Raw genomic sequence first — 25,592 nt, 5'->3', positions numbered from 1 at the left:
TGTGTTGGTTCCCTTGTTTGAGAGTTCTGTGATTTATGGGATTCTTCTCACTTTTTTAAATTTCTGATGAAATGTTATACAAATGCAGGCATAATGATGACGATTAGTTTGAGGGAGCAAGAGTCCACTAATTGTGTTAACTTAACATTTAGGAGAAGAAGAAAAGCTTCCTGAAGCAGTGGGTGGAGAAGATAATATTGCAGCCACAATAGGTGAAGAAGCTATTCCAATTGATGAAAATCTTTTTGATGAAGATGATGAAGATCTCGAAGAACTGGAAGAAGATCTAGAAAGGTTGGATGTGGAATAACATGTGTACTAAGTAGGATCCTAGTAAAGTTATAAAGACCAAAATCTGGCTATTTTGTCCAAGTCAAAAGCATCCAAGACATCACTTATTGACTTAATTCCAGAAGTATTGATATTTTACCAAAAGCTTTTTATTTATTTCACGAGTAAATACCTGTTTTTTAATTTCTTGCCACAACTGACATATGTTTTTCAAACTCAGGTATTTTCTTACAAAGTTGCAACAAACAATATTATACTGATCTTGGCATTGCAGCTATGTCTTGTTATTCCTAATAAGTTTTTAGATTATTTCAGATACTTCAATGCTCAACACACTGTCTGATAATGTCTATAAAATGAAAATCACAATATTGTCTAAAAACAGACATACTAGTATATACAATATGATCACAGTTTTGTAGAGGAAATATCACACTATAACCAGGAGTGAGTGTAACATGTATGAAAGATGATGACAAACTAATTCTTTGCATCATACATGGAGCACTATAAATTAATATAAATTACTCATGCTTACTCCTGATCAGGAACAGATTTAGTATCTATGAAAAATTTGAGAAAGAATTCTAACACGAAAAGCTTGATGGATTGAAGATAAGATAACTCCCTCCCCCCATTCCCACTCCGCACACAACCAGTCAAAGGTACTACATTTAAGAAACAAATCAAGCATCATAAACTGTATACAGAGATCTACTATAATACAATCAACGAAGGAGTGCTATGTTTCCTAGCACTACTATTACTGAGAGAGGAGGAGGAGAGAGTAGGAGATGGCAACATTGATGAAAAGAAGAATGAGAACTGACTTGAAAATAGGATGTATTATTCTGAACATCTTCCACACACACACACCCATTGGTGTTCCACAATGAGTCTTTAAACATTCATTTGCATTATTGAACACCTGATAATAAAATTATCTATACAGATCTTTGGATGAATCACGTTCAAGTCAAATCTTCATCATTGAGTCATGGTAAATACAGAGAGATCTGGTGTATTCATTTTCGCCCTTAACTTCATCCCAAACTGATTAAGGGTTATAAGGTGGATCATTGTAGAAAATCATGTTAAAACATTTTTTTTTAACATTGCATTCAGTGTCATACTGATATTTGATGGCATCCTGTGCAAAATATAGATTTTGGCATTCCCCAACCCAACCCATTAGTTTGCTTTCTTAGGCAATCAGTGTCCCCTCCTTTCAAGTTGGCACCCTTCACAGTCCTGATTACATTGACAGAATTGATACAGCAATGTATCTTTATAAGGAGACACAGATGGAAATAGGTATCAGAAGGTTTAACACTTATTAAAAAATGCTACCATTTGCTCCTGCATTAGATTTTTTTCATTAACTGCCCATTTTCTCAGAAATGGCTGCAAGTTACAATAACTGGATAATACAGATGGCAGAGACCAAAATCATAATATCCATCTAATCTGGTACCACGATTAGTGGTTGGCACTGTTGAATAACTAGTGTGCCAAAAGAAGACATTTGGTTTAGAGATTTTCTCATAGATTTAATAAGCTCACAGATCAGTCTAAGTTGCATACTACTTTGAAATACTAAAATCAGTTAATATTTTTTTGGCAATGAACAAAAACTGCTCTAAGTTTCACATGTGACTTCCTTGCCTGCATATCCAAGTTTATGTCTAATGTATTGCTTGTAGCATTGGCCAAAGCCATGGTAGGTTTAATCTTTGCAAAACATCATTCAGAATTTTAAACAATGTTTAAGACCTAGTTTCTTGGTTAGAATGAAACCTGATAAATATATCCTGTACTTCTGACAAGGAAAGAGCTGATCCATTCATTTTATCCTAAACTTATCCCAAAAATGTTTGAATTGAATACTAAGATGGAGGTATTTTTTTACTGGAAAAAAGATGACCTTTCTCCATTTACAGTGGTGATATTTCTGTTGAATAAATATTGTGTAATTTATACAAACCAACAATTTTAGGTGAAAGAAAACTTGTTACGTTAAGAACAATATTGCTTTCAGTTTTGTTTTAAATAGAGAAAGTATGACATTTGATAAAAAATACACATACACTGATTTATTTATTCAAGAAATATAAACTTTTAAATATAAGAATGCTCATTGTTGTTGTAGCAATATAATATTTTCATGTACTAGTCTCTGTTTTACTCCTTCAATATGAATATACTGTAATTTCCAACATTTCATTAATAGTGTCATGAAATACTCAAGTGTAAAAATCTGTTTAATCTTAAGAGTTCAGCACGATGTTTTCCTCTAAATTGTGATAGGTTTACAAAATTCTAATTTCGTCTGTTCATGATAAATATAAACAGAGAATGAAAAATGTTGGTAAATAATATTAAGAAAAACTGATAAAACCTTAGTGCTTATAATTGGTGAACATATCATCATCAGATGAATTGCACTTGGAAAATTTTATCTGTGTTCTTAAATAACAAATCACTTAAATCACTAACCTCTGAATAGGCTGACTACTGTGGTGTAATTGATAACACAATTACAAGTCTTTGACAGAAAACCTAATGAAGAAGATTGGTCCACATTCACACTACTGACTACACTAAATGAGTGAGATTTGGAGAGAGTGTGATACAATAAGTTAACACTTGCTTGGAGAACACCTGAACTTAAAAAGGAAACAGACTACGATTAGTTCGGCTACATTTGATAACACACTAAATGAGCAGTTTAGGCACACTTGACACAAGTACTGAGCTTAGTTTTAAAAATATAGTAACATTTTATCACTTTTTATATGAAACTACAAAATGCTATGATGATAAACTATTTATTAGAGAGGCCGAGTCCACCCATTAAAATAACAACAACCAATCAAGGGCCTCACACTTCATTATTCCAGCCGTGCACATCCTTAGTAATGGTGAGAAGTCTCAATACGTTGACGGCCTTAATGAGCTTGGCAGTCGATAGGCCTAAAGCCCAATTATCCAACTGGTAGCATTGCAAAGCGGCCTAATGATCCAGTATGGTCGATGGTCTAAAAATACTCCTCTCCCCCTTAAAAAAAACTGGTAGTGCACATGAAAAAATTCATTCTGCACATGGATTGAAAACATTAGAGGGAACATTGGGCTCAGTACTTAAAGCCCACCTTAAGTCAGTGCCTTTGACTTGAGTTAGGTGTTCACTAGTTTAGTTATATTGTGTAACATGATAAACATGGTCACAATTGAAATGCCATGGAATTCTCTTGGCTGTATTGCAACAACTTAATTTCGATTTCCTTTAAAATTAACAATGTTGGTGTTAGGCTACCCTGTATCATATTGTAAGAAGTTTTAAAGTGGAGTATCATATATTACATTTTGAGAAGTCTTAAGCACTTTATTAACAAATGTGTTAGATTTGGATAACTATTTTAGTATATTACAAGTATTTGGACTGGGTCATTCTGTACATTTTCTCAACTTAGAGAAGTCATGGATTTGAGTATTACAATTTGTATGGTGCTAAGATATACCACTTTAAAGCAGAATTTTGTAAACTGCCTCATTAAGATATGTTTCTGTTCCTAACCAGGAGTCAGTTTTCACAGAAACTTGTAGAGCTGGCAGTTCTGTGTTAATATTTGTAAGAAGTCGCTTCCTACAGTAAAGATAGAATCCACAGTTACTGTAAATATATTTTTATATAAATCGGTGTTAATAGAAACTAGATTTCAAGATAATCAGCATTATATTTTGTACAGTGAATGTATTAGTAATTTCTTTTAATCTGGACATAAATGGAGCTATTTAATTCTCTGTCAGAATGGGTGAAATATTTCTAAGATTTTTTCCTACTCATTATTGGTAATATTTCTGTAGAAAAAATTATCCATTACTTGTGAAAATGGCCCATGTTGCTGTGTGTAAGATCTTTACTTACAGTATTTAAATTACTGTCTTCCAGCAGAACTTGGCTTTAGCCGTTATTCAGTAAGTTTCCTGTTCTGTTCATCCATGATAGATTCTTTAAAAGTATAATTTCATCTGTAAATTCCTAATTAACTTGTGGGGCATTTGTTTTACAAAAAAAGATGTCCTTTCTGTATTAACAGTAGTAATGTTTCTGTTGAAACGATATTGAGTAAATTATTCAAACCAATGGTTCTAAAGGAAGAAAAAAAACTTGTTAAATTAAAAATAAGAACACAATTGTGTTTATTAACAAGGAAAGTGTGATGTTTTTGAAAAGATAAAAAATAACATTGAAATACATTTAGCTCAAGAAAAATAAACTTTTAACAGTGTTCTTGTAACATTATCTGAGTGGATTATGTGTGCACATATGTTGAATATATTTTTAATGCCAAGTTTTATTTTTTAAATAATTGGTTATTTTCATCGAGTTGCTTCTATTAAAGAACTGTTTAATATAACATTTTTGAACATACGTTCAAATGACACCATTTGACAAAATTTAAGTACCACTGAAAAATGTTTTATTGACTGTTCTAGTTGAAAGTAGGCCAAAGATGATATCTTTTTCTTTGTAGTGGACCATTTTTATTGAAAATCTGAATGATTTCATCCTCAGCCTTGTCTTCAGTCAGCATTGTCTATTAAAAACTTTTCAGTGTGTGCTCAAAATATTAAGAATAAACTTTTAACAATGGATTCTATTTTACTTGTATTCATAAAATATATATATATATTTTTTCTTGACATTAATGTTTCATCCAATTCTGATAAAAAAGAACTTTTCTAGAGAGTATTAGTCTTAAATGTTTAGAAAAGGATGTAACCAGATTTTCAAACAGTATGTATCAGAAAATCAACTACAAGGTTAGTATAACTTAAAATAAATTTTTTGTTTCTTAAAATGAAATGCTAGAAAATCCATCAACTAAAATTCAAATTTTTTGTTTTGTTTTTTTAAAATTAAGACACGTTTGGTTGAATCATAATTATTTTCTTTTTGGGGGGGAAATCAAAAAGTTATTTAATGGTATAGATCAAAACAAATGGTTGCCTGTGCTTTTTTATTTTGATAAATGATTCTCTTGTTATTAATATTTTGCTTACCTCATAAGAACTAAAGTAAAGAAAGATGTTATGAAATTTGTATTGGTAGTAATAAAGCCCCAAATAAAGCTCTTAACAAAATTACAATCTGGATCACCACTTTTGTCTTACTTGCATCTGCTGTGTTTTTCCAAGTCATTTACTTATTTTTTTGAGGAAGGCTTATTTTGCGTACTTTTCTCTTCTTTTTTTTTTTACCACCCAACACTCTTCTTTATTTATTAATAACAATTCCTGTTATGTCAGTTCTAATAAAGCTCTTAACAAAATTACAATCTGGATCACCACTTTTGTCTTACTTGCATCTGCTGTGTTTTTCCGAGTCATTTACTTATTTTTTTGAGGAAGACTTATTTTGTGTACTTTTCTCTTTTTTTTACCTACCCAACACTCTTCTTTATTTATTAATCACAATTCCTGTTATGTCAGTTTTTTATGTACTGATAGTGGTTATAGCCACTAAATTATAATATTCTGTATGATCAATACTCAAACATCATTTAATTTTTGCTTAACCTGCAAAGTAATTTTATTGTTTCAGACAGATGACTGTTGCATTATTACTGATTTATCATTATTTGTTTAATAACCTATATTACAGTAAGCCTTAGCTTAAACGGAAGTGTTTGCAACATCAAGTTTATCAACCACTGTACTTCTGAAAGCTGGTTAGAGTTACCAAAAAATATTTTTATGTGTTATTGAACTTTAATACTGTCAGACAAGATTCCAGGTACTTTAAACGTGAAGAGACTGAAGATTGAGAATAAATTACAATTATTTACATGTCTGTAGGAGCTGGAGATACTATTGAAGTTCTTAAGATTGTAATTTTTATTGTTAGAAACCTAATTGGCACATACCTGCTATCTGAAGTTGATAATAACTTTTGAGTTTAGATTAATGCAATGTACATGGGCTTGGTCCATTCGACTAACCCTGTATTGGAGAAGGGATATTGACTATAATTCAGAATTTACTATGTGTATCTACACAAAATGTGGCAAGCTTTTAGTGAAATGTACAAGTCTGTTATACTGAAGAAATCAGCTTAGTTACAAAGCACTGTAAATTTGCCATGTTTAAGTTTGATGATAACTCCATGTTTAAGCTTGGTGATAACTCCTGAAGTAAAAAGAATGTCTATATTATCTATAGATGTTAAAAGAAAACTATCAAGTCATGTTGGAGTCTATAAGACTGAAAACAGTATTTAAGGGCTTCATTAGATCAATCATCCATACCTACTTTGTGATTTTTAGAGAATATTTAACCCTTACCAAAATCACTCCATGTGCCCATGGTTTATATGGTCGTGTTGTCTACTCGAGTCAAAGTCTAAGCTAGGTCTATACATTGTGCTTGTGGATCTAGATCTGTCTTATGTTACTTAGAGAAACTCCATTCTTTATAAATGAAAATCAGCTCTCATGGCCATGGTTCATTGCCCTTGGCAAAATACAAAGTAAAATGTGATCCCTACTGCCCCTTGTTAATGATTCCTGCCCAACTTGTACATTTGAAGCCAGCACAAGAAGGCATTTTATTACTTTTACTGTCATTTTATGCTCTTCTGTGTAGTCAGATCATGTCATACAATGCCACATTCAGAAGTGTTTTGAGGTCCCCATTATGACAACCAATATGTTTCCAGTGGCTTCTTACTAGGTAAGGAACTTGATCAATTCAGTTAAATATAGAAATTGATGGTTGTATAGCATAAGTCAAGAATGTTTGCACAGTTTTTCTGCTAAGAATTGCACAGAAACTTTGATCATTTCTAGCATAAAGTGGTATAAGTGGTCATACAAAAATTATTGTAAGAGTGGTGATTGTGTGACAGATAATTGTATAACCCAAATAAAAGATCATTGTAAAAGTTAATAGTTTGCTGTGCTGGATTAACAAAGTGTATGAGATATTTTCTTTTCCAGTGTAAATAATTTCCAAAGTGAAACTAAAACTTTAAGAATCTTTGTTAGCCTCAGGATTTTTTTTTTTAGATGTTTTCATTTATAATGTTCATTAAAAATGAAAATCTAGAAAAGTTATTTGCTGGATTTTAAAGCATTTAAGCAGCTAAGTTAATTACATTTGTGAAAAAAATCACCAATACTTATTTCTTAACAAGTCAATTGCCAATCTCCCTTTCACGTAAAACAGAAACAGGAGTAAACTGGATAACTAAGACTGTTATATGACAGTTGCTCCCTTTCTCAGTATTTATTTAATATTCAAATATGTTGCTGTAGTATTTCTGCATATTATCAGTAAGGTAAATACAACAAAAATAGAGAATACTCATAACAGCAGAAAATAAAAATGACTTCATGAATTATTTTATACCTGAATATTGGCCATTCTTATCTTGTTTTTCATGTGGCTTCATTTGTAAGTGGAATATGACATAAAATAAATTTCCAGCTTCATGATCATGTTTTATTTCTAGTTCATATATATATATATTACACATCAATTTATTTTTTTATAGGATGTAAGATAATTTCAAAATTAAAGTATCATGAGCTATCTTCATACTTTCTTTGCATGCATCAAAACAAAACTGGCAAAAGTGAAAAAAAGGTATACTGAACTAATACTGGAAGATGTATTTATTGTGTTATATATGAATATTTTATATTATATAGTATTTGTTTATAATTTATTCTTTATTCTGCATATGTGCAGGATTCACATAACACATGGTCGAGAAGGCCCTTAAGTTAATTTCATTTTAGCTGCCTTTGTTTCTTTGTTATTTTCAAATAGATAGTACCTGTTTTACTTGTAGTCAATATTGCTGCATTAATGAACAATGTGCAAGGATGTAAAAAGCAGTGTTCTTCAGTGGTAATTCAGGTGATATCTAAAGATTATGGTCTCACCTATGTTTGAATGAGAATGAAGAGTTAGGTGAGTAGCACTAGTTACTCTGGGTAAATGTGACATTTTTTGTGAGATAAGGAACACTGGTTTTAGTCAGTCTGGTACATGTATTCAGGCTGATGAGCAAAAAATAGAAGATCCAGTAAAAGCAGTTACGTGTCAGTAAAGAAAGTATGCATACGATGTTCATTTCATGTTTCACTTTGTGTGATTCTGTTTCATTCGTCCTCATGATCCAGTTATTCAGATATCGCATTACTTAGCAATAGGTATCTTTACCAAGTATCCTGTTATTAAGTGACCTATCCCAGTGCTCTAAGATTAACTCACTTTTACTTGATTACACCACAAAGTGGGTAGGAAGTAGAAAAGTTTGGTGCTGTAACCACATGATATTTTATGGTGAAGTTTGCTATTTCTGCTGATGCGTGTACTGCCCATTGCCTGACCATGTGTGCTTTAAGTTTTATAATGCTTCTTAATTAAAGGAAATGATATTTCTACAAGTAGAAGAACTGGTAACCAAAAAGGAGAGTCAGTCGCTGATGGAATATGGTTGTTTGAGAGAATAGTCTGGTCTATTGGTCTTCTATCTCATTTCAGCTGACAACTGAGGGAGAAGAGCCACCAATGTCTGGTGCACTCAGAATGGCTGTTCATGCTCTTTCCCTTGTTTCAAGGGAAACACAGAGAACTGATGATCATCAAGGTGATGTGGGGTCTGAATAGTCTGAGACCAAATGTGGTGGAGAATATAGAACTCCCAGACTTACTCCAGCCAGGGTAACCTAACCCCAGCTCTGTTCAAAGCTTTCCAAGAACATCAGGGAAAGATTGGAGTTGCTATTAGTGGATGATATCTGCTGAAGCATTTGGGCATTTTGTTAGAATTACAAACGAAAAATAGAATTGTTCATGAATATTCATGTATGACACATGCATGTCAAGGGAAGAAAGGATATGCACACTAGTGAATGTATAATGGAAGTTGCATAGAGACGATTGTCCAAGTAAGGAAATGGAAACGTCAAAGTAAATACTGAGATGCATTACCAAGCTATAATTTGTGAAGTAGAAATCAGCACTTTGTCTTATTTACATTAAACAAACGTGATCGTAGGGGAGAGAAAGGCTGCAGAAAGTTTATTCATCAACACTAACTAAAGGAAGAGAGTTCTATAAAATAAAAAAAAACGACTGGTGAAACTTTGTTTGGAAGGAAGATATGGTGAAATCCATGCAAATAGTCTGCCAACTAACATCTTATAACCATAACCAGTTATCAGTTGTTGTTTTTTTTATTTTGGATCGAGAAACATCAGAATCAAACCAGTTAGATGGAGGATCTAATTGCAAAGTAAGCATTTATCACTAGTTGAATCATCATATGAACACACAAAAATGTGATAAAAAGTCATGTATTCTGACCAAATGTCAGTTCTCCGACGAAAATCCAGAGACCAACAGTTTTCTCACAAGTCCCCAGAAAGCTAGAAGAAGAAGAATGGCAGTATTATAGCTGATCCAAAATCTCCAGCAGACAAACTTTCTGTAAAGTTATTATTTACTACACTCTCTAGTCTAACAGCATAGTTAGGAAATGATGTATAATGTGTGGGAATAATAAGACGATGTTAAAAGGGAACTCATTGGTAGACTTAGTAAGATTTATTGAAGAAGTAATAGCTTTGATGACAGATATTTTAGAAGAAGTGCTAACCAGATTGCACAAACTATGTCTAAATGTATTTCACGTAATGTTTTAATTTATAATTTTTTGCTATAGTGTCAGTTCCAATGAATCTTATTAACGGTTTAATCAAGTAACAGTTGCTCGCCCAGAACAAAGAATTTGATGCTTTTAATGTAGATTTTAAAGATGGTTTGGGTACTGTAGATTTGAATGAGTATTTGAATATTGTGAATTAAAGTGTTGTATGTTATTTTGTATCTCAGTCTCCAGGTCATTTCTTTATTCTAACTGTAAACTTTCTCGAGTTGGTGACTTGTATACCCTACTCGTGACTGTAAAAATCTTATTTGAAATAAATTCATTTGTAACTGGTGTTAAAGTCAAACCCTAAACGACTAGCCTACCAGCCTCCTGTTACACTGCCAAAAGGAGCTATTATCACACAACAGATGAGATGGTGGGCACCGAATGGTAAAGTGAATGGACCATGGGACAGTGGTGAATCTCTCCAAGCCAGGAGATATACTGCTAAGATAGTCATAGATCACAGAGGAGCTTGGGGCCATGCAGAGCTGATGGATGTGTTGCCAATTGCACCTCGTCATTCTGCCAGAGCAAGGGACTACTACTTGTCATTGCTTATGATGTTTAGAGCATATTGGTCCGGTGCTAGCCAGGAATTCGTGAAAGAGAGGGTCTGGCCCCTTTAACAGTTTTGTGTGAGCAAGGCTATGCAGATCACTTCGCTAACATTCAAGGGTACAGTGAAGGAGGACTTGGACAGTTTTCCAAAACATTTCAGTTTGGAATAACTAAACTGAACCTGGTTCTAGACATTATCGACACTTGAACGAAGAAATATTCATTACTAAGTTGTGCCAGAGGTTCAACTTGGTGGAAAATAGAGAAATATATTTGGCTGAATTCAAGGCCTTGAAGACGAGCAGATATTCTACACTCTTTGCATTGTATGGCATATTCTGCGATGGCCTCGGCAAATCACAAAGATATCCCTGTTAACATGTTCATATAAGGCCTACCCAGTGAAATGATATGGTATTTTCTGGGTGTAATGGATCTTCTCACCCTGTCGTGATGTGGTAAAAAGTGATAACTTTAAACTGGTCACAAGAGAGAAAGCCTGTAGCAACAGCTGCAGTGACTTCACCTCAGACAAACCATCTTAGCCAGGTACCCACGTTGCACCAAATTGGAGACCAACCAAGGGTCTGCTAACCACCCATACATCTAAGAGTTGTGATGCAACCACAATGGTGTACAGTGAATTATTCCAAAGTTTGGGTAAGTTGTTTTTAAGATTGGCAGCACTTAAGTAGAAGTATAGAAAGATGTGAATTGTCAGTATATCGTATACAATCACGTATAGTGTATGAAAAGTGGTAGTCATAAGGAACATTACACGAAGCCCTAAAAATTAAATTGAAGCAGGAAGTTAATTATTGACCTCGAGTAATAGACCATATTATTAATGTAACTTTGACTCTTGTTACTTATAGTTATCTATCAAGGGTCATGTGAAAGAAATAAGCCAAGCTGGTTGTGGTAGTTTTATTTCAATTATTGAACTCCTAAGTCAATATGGTCCCGTGTTAAAGGAAGCCTGAATTATTGAAGTGCATATCACATTCAGGTAAGACACAATCAATGATGTAAGAGTGTTCTGTTTTATTCAATAACCATTGATACCACTCAAGACACATCCATAAAGGAGCAGTTGAGATAAATTATAAGACACGTAAAAATATGCAGGCATCTACAACCAAGACCTGATTAAGTTTGGAATCTCGGGACAAATTTTGAAGGGGAATCCTCAGAACTGAACTTCACAAATAAGTCAAAAGCACTTTAATACTATTAATTGACTACAGTTTGAGCAATAAACAAATACTAGCGACGGATAGGTAGTTTACAAATCACTAATTATAATACTTATGATGAATATAAAGTAATAAACTAAATAAATGGCCGACCAAATTTTTATGAAAAAACATGCCAATGACAAATTACAAAATATGAGGTTTATATGGAACAATTAAATCGCTGTTGTCATAATGATACACATGCAGACAATTTTTTTCAATGTGGCATAAAGATTTTGGTTATTTTTTACTACAAATAAAATGCAACTGTAACAATTATCTTTAAGACCATGTATGAAATCTGAGCGTTCAATATTAAACTCTGTGATAGAACTTGCTACATTAGCCCAGGTACAGAACCATGTATTTTCTATGACATTTCCAGATGTGCGTATGCTTTCTATTTCTTACACTTCTTGTGTAGGAAATATATTTAACTGGACTTGCCAATCTGTCAGTAAGGAATGAACGAGTTAGATATTTGGATACAAAGGACCTCGTCAACTGTTTTGCACAAAAAAAAACTAAGGACAATGAAACTGTGAAGATAGGAATGTTATTGTTTTATAATATAATGAAGTTTAACTGTCTAAGTGTAGGTTACTTGAAATAAACTAAAGCATGATAATTCTTGAGTAAAATATAAAGGCATTTGTGCGTCTTGCTACGTTTCTGGTTGCGTTAATGAAGCGTCGATTATCTTAACGATTAAAAACATATTCCAAATTCTACAGGAAATCGCAAAACAGAAATTTTGTACCCTAGCGGCCACTCTCCCTCTCGTGGCAAAAACATATCTAGCTATTCAACTTAATATTTCACATAGTGTTTAATCCCTTGGTGTTTTAGAAATTCTAAGGTAGCAGCTTTTTATTATATGTTATCTATTTTCTATGGTTAAAGCTCGTGTATTTTTTTACTGTTAAATAACTTCTTGTTGTTTTTTTAGCTTTTAATATCAGGCTCTCGGCTAAACAATCGACTATTTATGTTCTATAAACCGCTGATATCGAAACCCAATTTTTGATGTAAAGGCACTCAAATTTGCCACAGAATCAGGGTGGTGGTGGGGGGTTAAAACGTTGAAAATAAATAAATAAAATAAATTGTATTACCTTACTAGATGTTCATAATATTGTTTGGTAAGGTTTAACAGGATATGCAAATATATGCTTTTGATACTTTCATACATAACGATAAAAATTTATTAAATATTGAATAGACTGTAGAGAGTATATTGTCTCATTTATTTAACTTGTGTGTGTGTGTGTAACAAGTAATTACTACGATTGCGGTGAATAAATTTAACAAGAGGTGTCGCTTTGACGAGAATAAATGTGTCCTTTTTCACGTGTATGATTAGGCTTGCTAAGGTAATGAGGTTTGGAAATATTGCTAAAGTAAATATTTCTTGGTAAGTAAATTTCAGCGGTATGTTTAATATTATATAGGGATTATAACTTCAGCCTTCAGTGCTTTTAAAACTTTAGATTAACGTATTTTCCATAACTATAAACTAAACGTCAGGCTTAAGTTATTAGTATTAGTATACTATATAGTAATACCATAGTATTAGTGTTAAGGCTAAATATTTTAAGGAGCCCGAAATTCTGATTTTAATTTTTACAACTTGCAAGATATGTTGATGTAATTTAATAACTTTAAGATTTTCCTAGTAGATGATAAGCGAATTTACATATTATATACGTGTGTGTGATCCAAATTACAAACAAAATGCGTCTTGCACTCAATATAATAGAAAGGTTATTTGCCAACCATTTGTCTAACTTGAAAATTGATCCATATCATTCTGTAACACCTCAATATCTTCAACATAGCTAAGAATACCCAATAATTTAATATCACGAGTAAACTTTAAATTACAAATTATTCACATATCAATATAATTAACACATTCCTTGTGGCTGCTCTCAACATGTTTGCAAGCTGTACCCCATATACGGTACACTCGCATTCAACTGCCATAGGTGTGCCGTACCTTATATGGCAAATCAGCAGTCGATGGATTAGTGTAATTTGTAAATGAGTAAAAGCAAATGTCCAAGCACTGACCCTTGAGACACACCATTAGTAATGAAGGTCCAAAATAACTAGACTCCATAAATAAATTTATGCTTTCTCTTGCTAAGCCACCTCTCGGGTCATATAAACATTCTTTCCCCAACATCTGTATATTTTCTTAACCAGTCTTCTATGTGGTATCCTATTAAAATACCACTTTAGAAGAATCTAAATGCAATAAGTCTATACCTTTTGCATCATCTAGATAACAAACAATATCATTGAAAAAGTTAATAAATTAGTAAGGCAAGATTTCTTTTTAGTAAATCCATCTAGACTTCCTCTTATGATATCATGGTACACTTAGTGATTCTGCTAAGTGATCTTTGACCTCTTTTACAACTCTAGGAAAAACATATGCTTCAGATCAATTTCAGTATTTTCCAGAGAATATTTTCTGTTGGGAAAACAGAAGAGGTGAAGCTTAACAAAATTCTTATCATTAACATCTTTTAAGGGTTCAATTCCCATGTTAACATTTTGCTTTCTTTTAACATACTTTATTGGCCCAGTTATAAGGTGATGTTTTTTTTTATTAATAATTAGGTTGTAAAGTTCATAGTTGCCTTATAATCACAGCCAACTACAGGCCCCTTCTCTAGCCTGTTTCATTCCTGAATGTCCAGATAACATCCATTTATGCATGCATGCTAGATTTGGCTCGAGGTCATTGCTGCTACTTTCAACTAACCCATCTGCAGGCTGTTCAATTATAGTATTGATTTAGCGGACCTAAAAAAGGACATTATGACACTCAATTTTTTTTTTCTTTCCCATGGTTTCTGAAAGTGGAGATTGACTTATATTCGAGATTGCTCTATAATTGAGCTAATACGGTACTTTAAAAATCCTTATCAGTTCTAACATTATCAAGTACATGTAAGTCTTTTGATTTTCTAGATTCATTATATTAAAAAAAAAGTTTCCCATGCCTTTAACTCTGTATATGTTCATTATGCTAGATGCCATGAAAATCATTTATTTAATTGTGTACTGACCACATACTAGAGGCAGATACACCTACACTAACCCTGACCATAAATGATTGCCTACTGGAGCTGGGTGATAAACTATATTAATTGATACATATAAGCATCTGTTACATTGATTAATATCACATAAAATAACCAAAATTATGGTAAAATCAATTAATGTCGCAGATATAATCAGCTAGTGTTTCTGGTTATTCCAACTATTCAGTGATCAATATATTGCCATTATTATTCAAGTTTGCTTATTTGACTGATCAAATTTAGGTTTCCAGCTATTACTATTTTTGATTATTAATTGAACTATTATCAGTATATTTGTTGTTAAGTGCAAAGCTACACAACTGGCTATGTATGCTCTGCACATCATGGTATCAGAATCTGACTTATAGTTTAATAAGTATTTTTAAACCATCTTGTTAGAACAGTGGATTATTTGAATCAATCAATTAATAAACCTTATGATTAATTGATTAGAAAATTCCACTAATCATCCAGACCTACTGTCTACAAGCAAAGTTAAGTGCTGTTTATTGTCAGGTATATTCTAGCTATTCACAGGTAATAAAGTTTTATGAAATTACCTGAATTAAAAACATTTGGTTTTTCTAATTTTGTTTTAATTTGAAAATGGTCATCAAAATTTGTTTAAACTTGTATTGTCAGCATCCTGATAAAACTCAGTTACATCTTGAAAACAACAAATGTTCATTTCCTGTAACCTGTAGTCTGCTTATGTGGCACTCAGTAGATACAGTAAGTTCATTTACCAACAGATGGTAGAAAAAAATTACAATATGTATAATAATGAAAAACAAACGTGTGAAGATGCTGCCCTGTGTTGCATTAGCTCATCTAAGGTCTCCCAGTGAAACTTTAAAACCCGTTTTGTTTCTTTTTTCAGAAGCTTAACCTTTAAAACGTGTATAATTGCTCAGAGATGACACCCTGTTCTTTAATGCTTCAGCCTGTATGAAATTTATATTTACAGAAATAGTTTTTTTTTCCCTTCATTTAAAATCTCAAATTCAGTTTTTTAAAAAGTAGACACTTGTGGCTAGTGATACATGAATATTCTTAGTTAAAAGGTAAAAAAAATTATCCTTGGGTGTAATGTGGGAAACAAGTCCATTTTAAATATTGATGATATAGCACAAGAGAGATTTCACTAAAAATAAGTCTGTATTTCACTGAATTTCAGCTTGTTATATGTCAAATTTAGCCATTATTTTAAAGGCTGGCAGCACCAGACACTGCTGAAGGTTCTGCATCTGTTATATAATGAAATATGAAAAGCATTTTATAACAACAAAAAAAGTTTTACTTTGCATCAGTGCAGTGTGAATGTTATATTGAGGTTGTGACAACCAGCCAGATTTCATGGCATTTGTAGCCAATAATGCATAACAATAATATTTTTCATCACTTCATACTTTGTTCAGTATATTTTTGTAATATTATTAATTGCAGTCTACAGATGTAAACATCTATATACTTTCATAATCAGTTCCGTTACAACATTAGTTGTTGATTTCACTTTATCAATATTGTACCAATTTATTGGTGCTACTATAGCGTGAGGTCTACCTCCCGTTAGTACTATAGCGTGAGGTCTACCACTGCATTATCCATCCCTCATGGATATCACACATTTCCATACATTTATTTTAGCGATAAACACTTAATTTGATACATTTTTATACATGTTTGATAGACCTGGGTAGGCGACATATGGCGGTAGACCTCACGCTATAGTAGCACCAATTTATTTCTATTAAGTTTTTTTATCATCCGTAATTGTTAAAAATATAACCAAAAAAATAAAATATTTGCTACATTTCAGAAAACAAGTATTTTCCATCAGATGTGCATATTTATATTTTATTTCAGGTCACAGATATTATGATGATTAACAACTAAAGCACCCTTTATGATTTGTAACTGCCAACTCATAATGTACTTAGTTAATGTTACAAGTTCACATGTTATTTAGTATCGTATATTTAATAACCAAAGAACCTTAATGTTTTACTTGAAAATGTGCAAACCACAAAGCTAATTTTTATTAGAACTTGCAAAGTCCCAAGTTGCATTTATGTATGGAATTATAATCCCAATTTTAATTAAAAAGTATGAAAAATTAACATCATACTCTGTTTATAATTAACACCCTTTTTTAATCATTTTATATGTGAAAAATAAGCTCATATAACCAAAAGCTTGTGTTGTCAATTGATAGTAGTATACTTTTTCTGGTAAGCTAATTAAAAATCAAAATTAATTCAAAACTTATTTTCCAGGGCTTTGATAATTGCTGTAGGGGTTGGCTCATTTATCCTCGCAAAGAAGTCTGTTGATAAGAATCGATATGAAGCTATGAAAGTACGAGAACGAATGAGGAAGGCCAATGAAGGAGAATATGAGCCAAGTGAAAGACAGTTTACTGGATGATATTGTAACCGGAAAATTTATAAATTGTTAATGAAATAGTAATCTTGTAAGGAAAGAGAAATCACATTCCTTTACAATATTAGGTTGAAAAGTTTTAACTTTACTGTGCTTTTACATTTGTTTTTAATTTTTCAATTTATTCTTTGCAACTGAGAATAGAATACAATCCAACATTTAGTTACTATGGCCACAGGACCACCAGGTATTCCACAACTGGATCCTTCAAAGATGCAGCTCGTGGCAGAGCTAGAAATTGAAATGATGTCTGACATGTACAATCGCATGACAGCTGCTTGTCATCGAAAATGTGTCCCTCCCAAGTATCGAGATGCTGAACTTTCGAAGGGGGAGTCAGTCTGTTTGGACAGGTGTGTAGCAAAATATCTAGACATCCATGAAAGAATTGGCAAAAAACTCACCACCATGTCCATGCAAGATGATGAGCTTATGAAAAAATTACAAGAACAACAGCAGCAGCAACCCTTAGGTCAGAAAAAGTAGCTGAACAAAACTCGTGAAATAAATGTTCTTTAGTAAGCTTTGGACCACATAGAAAATTGTTTTAAGAAACATCATGTAAATGGTGCTAGTAGAAAAAATTATTTGTAGGTTAACTGTGACATGAAATAAAGTTTTGAAAAAATATTATGTTTTAGAATTGAGATAAATGAATTTAGCAGTGAAATTATAAATAAATTGCCTGTAAAGTGTGGTCACACAAGTATGTCAGGACAATATCTAATATCAAAACATGTCTGACCAGGGTGTTTTTGTCATGATGTATAACAACATATTTAAAACAAATTTGTGGGACCACAAATATAGAATTATAATTGAAATAAGATATTGTGTGAAGAAGTTTTTTTCAAAAGTTTTTGTGAAGTAATTTAGCCTTGTTGCATACAATACATTACTTGGAAACCAAGGTTATGCAAGTATGTTTTAAAATTTCATTAGCACCACATCTCTAATTGACATTTTGATGCTGTATTATATTGATTCGTGATGTACTTGAATTATCAGCTGTTTTCTCCTGAAGTTTTATTATATGACATAATTATTATTAATGATAAAATTATTAGATAGAAATTGAAATTAGCCAACTACTGAAAACTATAAGGCCCAAATAAATTAATGGGAAGGAATGCAAATTGATGCAAAAGATATAAACTTAAGATTCCTAAAAATGTATTTCTGGAATTTGTGTATGGTACATGTACTTTATCCCCCTTGTTTTGCATTCAATACAGTTGTTGTATCAAACATTTTTCAATTTTGATTTACTCTGAATAACCCGTAAGTTATTGTAATACTGTGCAAAGTGTTGTACATAAAAAATGACAAAAAACATCAAAGTCTTAAATAGTGTGAACCCTTTTTTTTAGTTAATAATAGAAATTATAAAGGGGGGGCATTTTGTTTTATGACCAAGAGTTGAGACTGGATTATAACGTTTGAATCTCAAAGACAGACTGGAAAATTCTGCATTCCTCAACTGTGTTTCAACTACAGATGTTGAAGATTCTCCAACTCAACCATTGTACGAGATATCAAACTTTATTATTTTAGGCCAAAACATTGTCAAGTTATTACTCTTAATAGTATTTTTAATTTAACAACTTTGTGGTCTGACAAAACCAATATCTGATATCAAACTTTATTATTTAAGGCCAAAACATTGTCAAGTTATTACTCTTAATAGTATTTTTAATTTAACAACTTTGTGGTCTGACAAAACCAATATCTGATATCAAACTTTATTATTTTAGGCCAAAACATTGTCAAGTTATTACTCTTAATAGTATTTTTAATTTAACAACTTTGTGGTCTGACCTGTTGCATGGTTTCTAGATATTTTGATGGACAGGTGTTTGTTGATTATAAAAGACTCAACAATATCAGACAACTTCTTTCAGAAATGCACATTTAGCTCCCCCTTTTCACATTAATTGTAAATGAAAAAAAAAGGGGTAACAGCATAAAAAATAACAAAGTTGATAAAATAGTTCCTGGAATATGCACTTAAATTTACGATTAGAGTACATAGTTAATGTTTTTGTGAGAGAAGCAGGAAATAGAGGTTCCTTTATGAATAGTGACAATGTTTGAGAGAAATAGCTCACAAGTGAATATTATGGTTGCCAAGTGTTGTACTGTTATGTTAATATTTTTATTTGAAAGTAGAGTTTCATTACAGCTGTGATGAGAGATGGACAACTAGTGGTATTTAATTTATTATCAATGGCCCCAATAATTGATTACATTTGATTAATCAAAAGTGCAGTGTACTTCAAACCATAGTACATAGAAACAAAAAAAGGTGGTGGTAGTTGCTGCCAGACAGTTACCTTCCGGCTAGATAAACAACAAATGTGGCAGCAGGAGTTGCCTTCTTTCTATTTAGTAGTTCAAATTTAGCCCATGCTTAACAACAAACAAAATAATAACAGCAATATTTCAGTTACTTGTATAGTTAGAATAAGAATAATCATAAATACTAATATTCAGAAACACTAACTTTGGTTAATTGATTGTTGTAATAAGCAAAAACAGTAATAATCAAAAACACTAACTTCAGTTAACTGATTTAATAATTTCAATTAATCAGTTAGTTTATATGACACCAATCAGTGTAATTGCTGTTTTAACCGTGATTCTACTGTTACTGCTCCCCCCCAGTGGCACAGCGGTATGTCTGCGGACTTACAATGCTAGAATCCGGGTTTTGATGCCTGTGGTGGACAGAGCACAGATAGCCCATTGTGTAGCTTTATGCTAAATCACAAACAAACTACTGTTACTGTTTTTTAATGCAATTTGGTAACCCAATGTTAGCATTTCTTGTCAGCAATATTGAACTTGGAATTTCACATACTAAAGTAGTGCTCTAACATTTGAGCTAAAGGGTTAACTTGGTAGCAGTTGTCAGAGAGATAATTTTTTAATAATACTCAAACTAACACATTCTTTCCTGTGATAATCCTACTTTTATATTTCTTTTGCGATTGGGATAAAGCTGAAATCTCTTGTATGCTAAGTGAGCACTATTAACTGAACTAAAGGATTGAACCCCAATTATCACTAGTAAAGCAATTTTAACAGCTAAACTACCACAAGTACTGTCCTTTAGCAAAATCTAGTTTTACTACTAATTACCATGAGGATTTAAGTCCAAATAAACATTGTCAGTGAAAAGTAAAAATTTAAAAGTGGACTTATCAAGCTTATTTCAATAAAATTCTTATAGTATTGCACCTTTTTTTTCTTCATAAAATCCACTTATTAATGTGTAATATCATAGAGATATAGGGCTGCTTATGCTGCTGTTAGATGGTAACTGGGTAAGGATCATCATCTACAAATCAGGTTTAATACAGATTTATTTAACCAGCCTTCATGTTGCAAGTGCGCTTATATTCTCTAAGAAGTAAACTGGAAATCTGTAACCACTAAATGTTGACCAGTTGTAAACGAATTAGGCTTAGTACTTATTGTTACAGAATTTAATAGACTTTCTCAACAATTGCCACAAGAAGATTACCGTTTTTACAAATATTGCGTTATAAGTAAACAACATTAATAACTGAAGGAGTCGAATTGTAAAAAACTGTCCTATATACAGTGCTAGCAACATTCATCCATTGAGCATGAGACTCACGTATAATAAAACAAAAAATCTCACGTATTGGTCAAATTGACAGCTTTCTGTAATGCATTGTTGCTGGTTGATCCATTGGTTCCATGTGGAATTCAGCATCACATTGATCCAGGAAATGCACCATTCTGTTTTATCGAATAAAATTTTCTTGCGCTGAAATTTTACCTTTTCAAAAGTTTTAATGAAACAGAAGGCCCCCGGTAGCTCGGCAATAAGTCTGAAAGCTTATAACGCTAAAAACCGGGTTTCAATAACCACGGTGGTCACAGCACAGGTGGCCCATGGCTCAGCTTTGTGTTTAAAAACACACGAAACTGAAACAGATTCCTAAAAGTAGGAATGCTACTTGGTAGCAGTTGCCTGAGAGATAATTTTTTAATAATACTCAAACTAACACATTCTTTCCTGTGATAATCCCACTTTTATATTTCTTGGGATAAAGCTGAAATCTCTTGTATGCTAAGTGAGCAATATTAACTGAAATGACTAATTCAATTGACCAATTATCACTAGTAAGGCAATTTTAACAGTGTTGAACTGAGTTATTCAGTCATTTTTATATCATTACTCGTTTTATACTTACTACATGAAATTTTTAGATTCTTCACTTTCATGAAATTTTAATATAAAGTATCACATGCCGTGGTGGGCAGAGCACATATAGCCCATTGTGTAGCTTTGTGCATAATTACAAGCAATTTTTTCGCCCCGAAAATTTTGCGGTGGGCTATTCGAGTTCTACGAACACGTCTTGAGGCGGCCCTGCCTAGTAGTATTTATCCCAAATGCACCGCAGCCGGTATTACTAAATGTTTAGGATTTGTTGTTTTATAAATAAAAATAAGCTGAACAGGAATTTTTCAAATATTACATTGTATTTTAATTATCGTATTTGAAATATCTAGAAAAATAGGCACCATATATTAACAGCTAGAAACAGTAATCGGGAATATGTCCTTGTTCTAAGATAGTCCTTTTAATTTTAATTATCGTATTTGAAATATCTAGAAAAATAGGCACCGTATATTAACAGCTAGAAACAGTAATCGGGAATATGTCCTTGTTCTAAGAAGGAAAATTGTCACAAAGTATGAAGAGTGCAAAACTTTGGAATGTAACATCACCAAAAAGAAAGACAAAATCACGATTTTTTTCCAATTTTTTTAACCATTTAAAGTTTAGAAACAATATGCATTGATTTTTTTTCTAACGAACACATTCTTTGGCCGACACTCAAACACCCTCTTCCTCAAAAATATATTACAAGTATTCAGCAAGATGGCAATAGTAAGCATGGTAACATTATTTGACAAAATAGACACTTCTTTGCACCATGTGGGGCAATAAAAGGCTCAACTTATAAAATAAAATAAAAATTAACTTCTCAATTGAATTTACAGTAGGAATTAATGTGACAATCAACAGTTAATGTAGGTGGTGAATTCAACTGCGGGCCAGAGAAATTGATTAACGAAATATTACAAACGACATAAAATTATAGATATACATATATGTTCAATGCTATCCAAAATTTGGGACCAAAGTAAATATGAGATAGCAATTCAACATCAACATTAAAAAGAAAATACGAATTGTTTAGACGTGTGGGGGTAGTTTTGAAATATTTCTTTTTCCTGTTTAGAGTTAAGACCTTGTGGCAGTAGATAGGGGTATATCGTTCCTGCAACAGTTGCTAATCCCACTCTTCATGGCTTATAACGCTAAAGATAGGGTTTCGATACCCACGGTGGACAGAACATAAATAGCCCACTGTAGCTTTGTGCTTAACAACAAAACAAATAAACAAACCCACCCTTTTATAACTACTATAGAATATATCTTTATTCAAGTATATTCACGTGATATTCCCGATTTTCATGCAATTAATTCCATCCATTTTGATCGGATTTCGCAAGGTCGTAAACATGTGCTAATTTTTTTTTACACATATAAAAGTTACATATCACAGTCTTTTTTTTTTTTTATTAAGTCACAAGCTAGCAGGTAAGGCATTTCTGTATGGAATTCTAGGAAAATAGCCTATTTATACATGTAATACAAAAGCGTGTACAACTGTCTTTGGATGACTTAGTATTGTACATATATGATTGGTTAAGTATCACAGACTTATGGGATACCTTACTAAAGCTTTGCTTGAGTATAAAAGTGGGATATTACCAAACTTCTGTGTCTTGTTTCTATTGATTTGGACGTTTGTTTCCAGACCCCAACACCTAGGATGTAGTCACAAAGGCCAGAGACTGCCTAGTTTAGTAACGTAAACACTGTGTTGAGAATAAAAACTTTTATGTTTCTTTTAGATAATTTTGCAGTAATAATACCAAATCCAGTATACGTAACGATAACGAATTAACTTATATCTTCACTAACGTTGCTAGAGGCTACATACACTTATAGGCCTAACTTAACAAAAAACATTTCAACAGAAACTCCGAAACTAAAGTATGCGCCTAAGTTATTTATAAACGTATTTGCATAATTTCTTGGCTAATCGATCGTTAATAAACTGGTTAATTAATGGTTTAACTGAATAACTCACTGACTGATGTTGAACTGAATTACTCAGTTATTTTTATATCATTACTCGTTTTATACTTACTACATGAAATTTCTAGATTCTTCACTTTCATGAAATTTCAAGATAAAGTATCACATGCTCGCTCTAGCAAAGAAATATTTAAATCAAAGTATTAAGAATATGGCTTACAACAATATTTATCATGAAACAGTATTAAATCTGTGAATAATATAATCTGAGAAAGAAAGTTACTGGACACAAAGTAATGGACAAAATACACAATATTTTCTTAAATCATAAACAACACACTTATTAAACACGGGATAGTTGCTTCTACTGGATATTATATCTTCAACTGATCAGGCCAAAATCACATACCAGACTGTTTTATATTATATGTTAATTACGTTGTACGTAAAGTTGGATTTATTCAAAGTAAATAGCATTACTCATGTGACTGGTCATTCTCTTCGAAATTTTAAAAGGCATGCTTTTGGCTCTCATGGAAATTACTTTGGTAACCTTCTTGGGTTACGCCATGCAGGCAACATCATAATAGTTGAAATAGTAATGTGCTGCCATCTGGGGGTTGCCAAGCTCAACATTATTTTCTTTTCCGGCTTCACGAAATAATTAATGACTGACATAATTCACCTAAACTAACACGTTTCACCTAACCTTTTTATAATTCATGGTCAGTATTACTGTTGTTACTACAGTATATATCAATATACTCTTAGATGGAACACAACTTCCTCCCTGCCGTGAAGTCATATATTTTTTGGGTTTACCGGAAAAGATCTAGCAGGGACCATGCAGTATTTTTTTGTAGAGCTCTTGACAGTCAGTCAGATTAGGTGGGTGATCTTCGCAAAACTTCTGACGTTTCGAATCCTGGAAAGCAAAGGTCACAATACCCTTTCAAACGAGGTTTCAAAATCGTAACTAGTCTTCAGTTGTGCAAACTGTTTATGCATTACATATACTAACACCAGCGGTCCTAAGCTGTGTTAACCAATCAACTCCTATCCAATATATTATGTATACCTCCTGTCGTGAACCCCGCTCAATGGCTCGGAAAGCAAGGGTGCGAAGTCCTTTTAATCCTTGTAATTTTGCGATGATCTAACCATCACAATTTCAGATGACTGTGTGGTAATAACACAATATCTCCCTATAGTTCAGAAAGCAAGGAATACCCGTTCTTTTCAGTGACTGATCACACTTGTTGTTGTATCATCGGATGTAATCCTAGCCTTATGAATTGGGAGGCCATCAAAGATGTCTCCCGCCTCTAGATATGAAGTGTGTTCACCTGACTCTTGCTTCATAGCTCTTTCCTCTTTATATTCAAAGTCAGAGTTGGATAAAATAGTCTTTTTCTCCTTCCCTGACTGTCTGCTAAACCAATTCACCAGAGGGCAGAGACTCATCATTCACATATGGACGCAGCTTTTGTGTGCTTTTGCACACTCTTGACTGCTATAATTCATACATCAATAATAAGGTGACGTAGCCTAAAGATGCCACCTGAACTACTATTGAAAGATACTAGCTGTCGACATTCTTGCACAACGTGTAGCGTTACAGTCATATTCACATTGGCAGAACTGTTGTAATCTCAATAGAATGATAAGGAACAAAAGCAACTTTAACCTCATCAATTTAGCGACTTTCTCGACTACGTGTTATGTGTAACCAGCACATATACAGAATAAATTAGCTTAAAATAAGAAGGTATAAATGCATGGTATATTTATATACTCTATTCATATAAGTTCTATTTTATATCGTTAGGTCTATGTGAGGTCTCATCTTACCTCTTGTTTTGAGATATCTGGATATCATTAGCTGTTAAATCGTAATACCCAACCACATACCTATCATTATGTTAGAGTATGTAATCATAACGATCTTTAGGTGATTTACTGTTTCATTTAGATAACCAAATACATATTCTTTCCCAATTTATTATAAAAATACTGTTACTCTCTGGTCGTTTGTTAATTTCTGGTATAAATTCTTCCCGAGGAACTTCAGCGATACAAGTCCTTTC

General features: G+C 32.6%; 1 protein-coding gene across 1 annotated transcript in view; it reads left to right on the top strand.

The window, feature by feature from the left end:
• LOC106466640 (zinc finger CCCH domain-containing protein 15-like) overlaps positions 1-7,787 on the top strand; it is a 48,575-nt gene extending 40,788 nt beyond the window's left edge. The window contains exon 11 of the mRNA XM_013926934.2: positions 153-7,787. Coding sequence (XP_013782388.1) covers positions 153-310 — 158 coding nt within the window. The 3' untranslated portion in view covers positions 311-7,787. The remainder of the gene's footprint in view (positions 1-152) is intronic.
• The last annotated feature ends 17,805 nt before the right edge of the window (positions 7,788-25,592 follow it).

Source organism: Limulus polyphemus, unplaced genomic scaffold (assembly GCF_000517525.1).
Source record: "Limulus polyphemus unplaced genomic scaffold, Limulus_polyphemus-2.1.2 Scaffold75, whole genome shotgun sequence".
Lineage (NCBI taxonomy): Eukaryota > Metazoa > Arthropoda > Merostomata > Xiphosura > Limulidae > Limulus > Limulus polyphemus.
The sequence above is the reverse complement of the archived record's forward strand: the minus strand, read 5'-3'. Positions and strand labels throughout refer to the sequence as shown.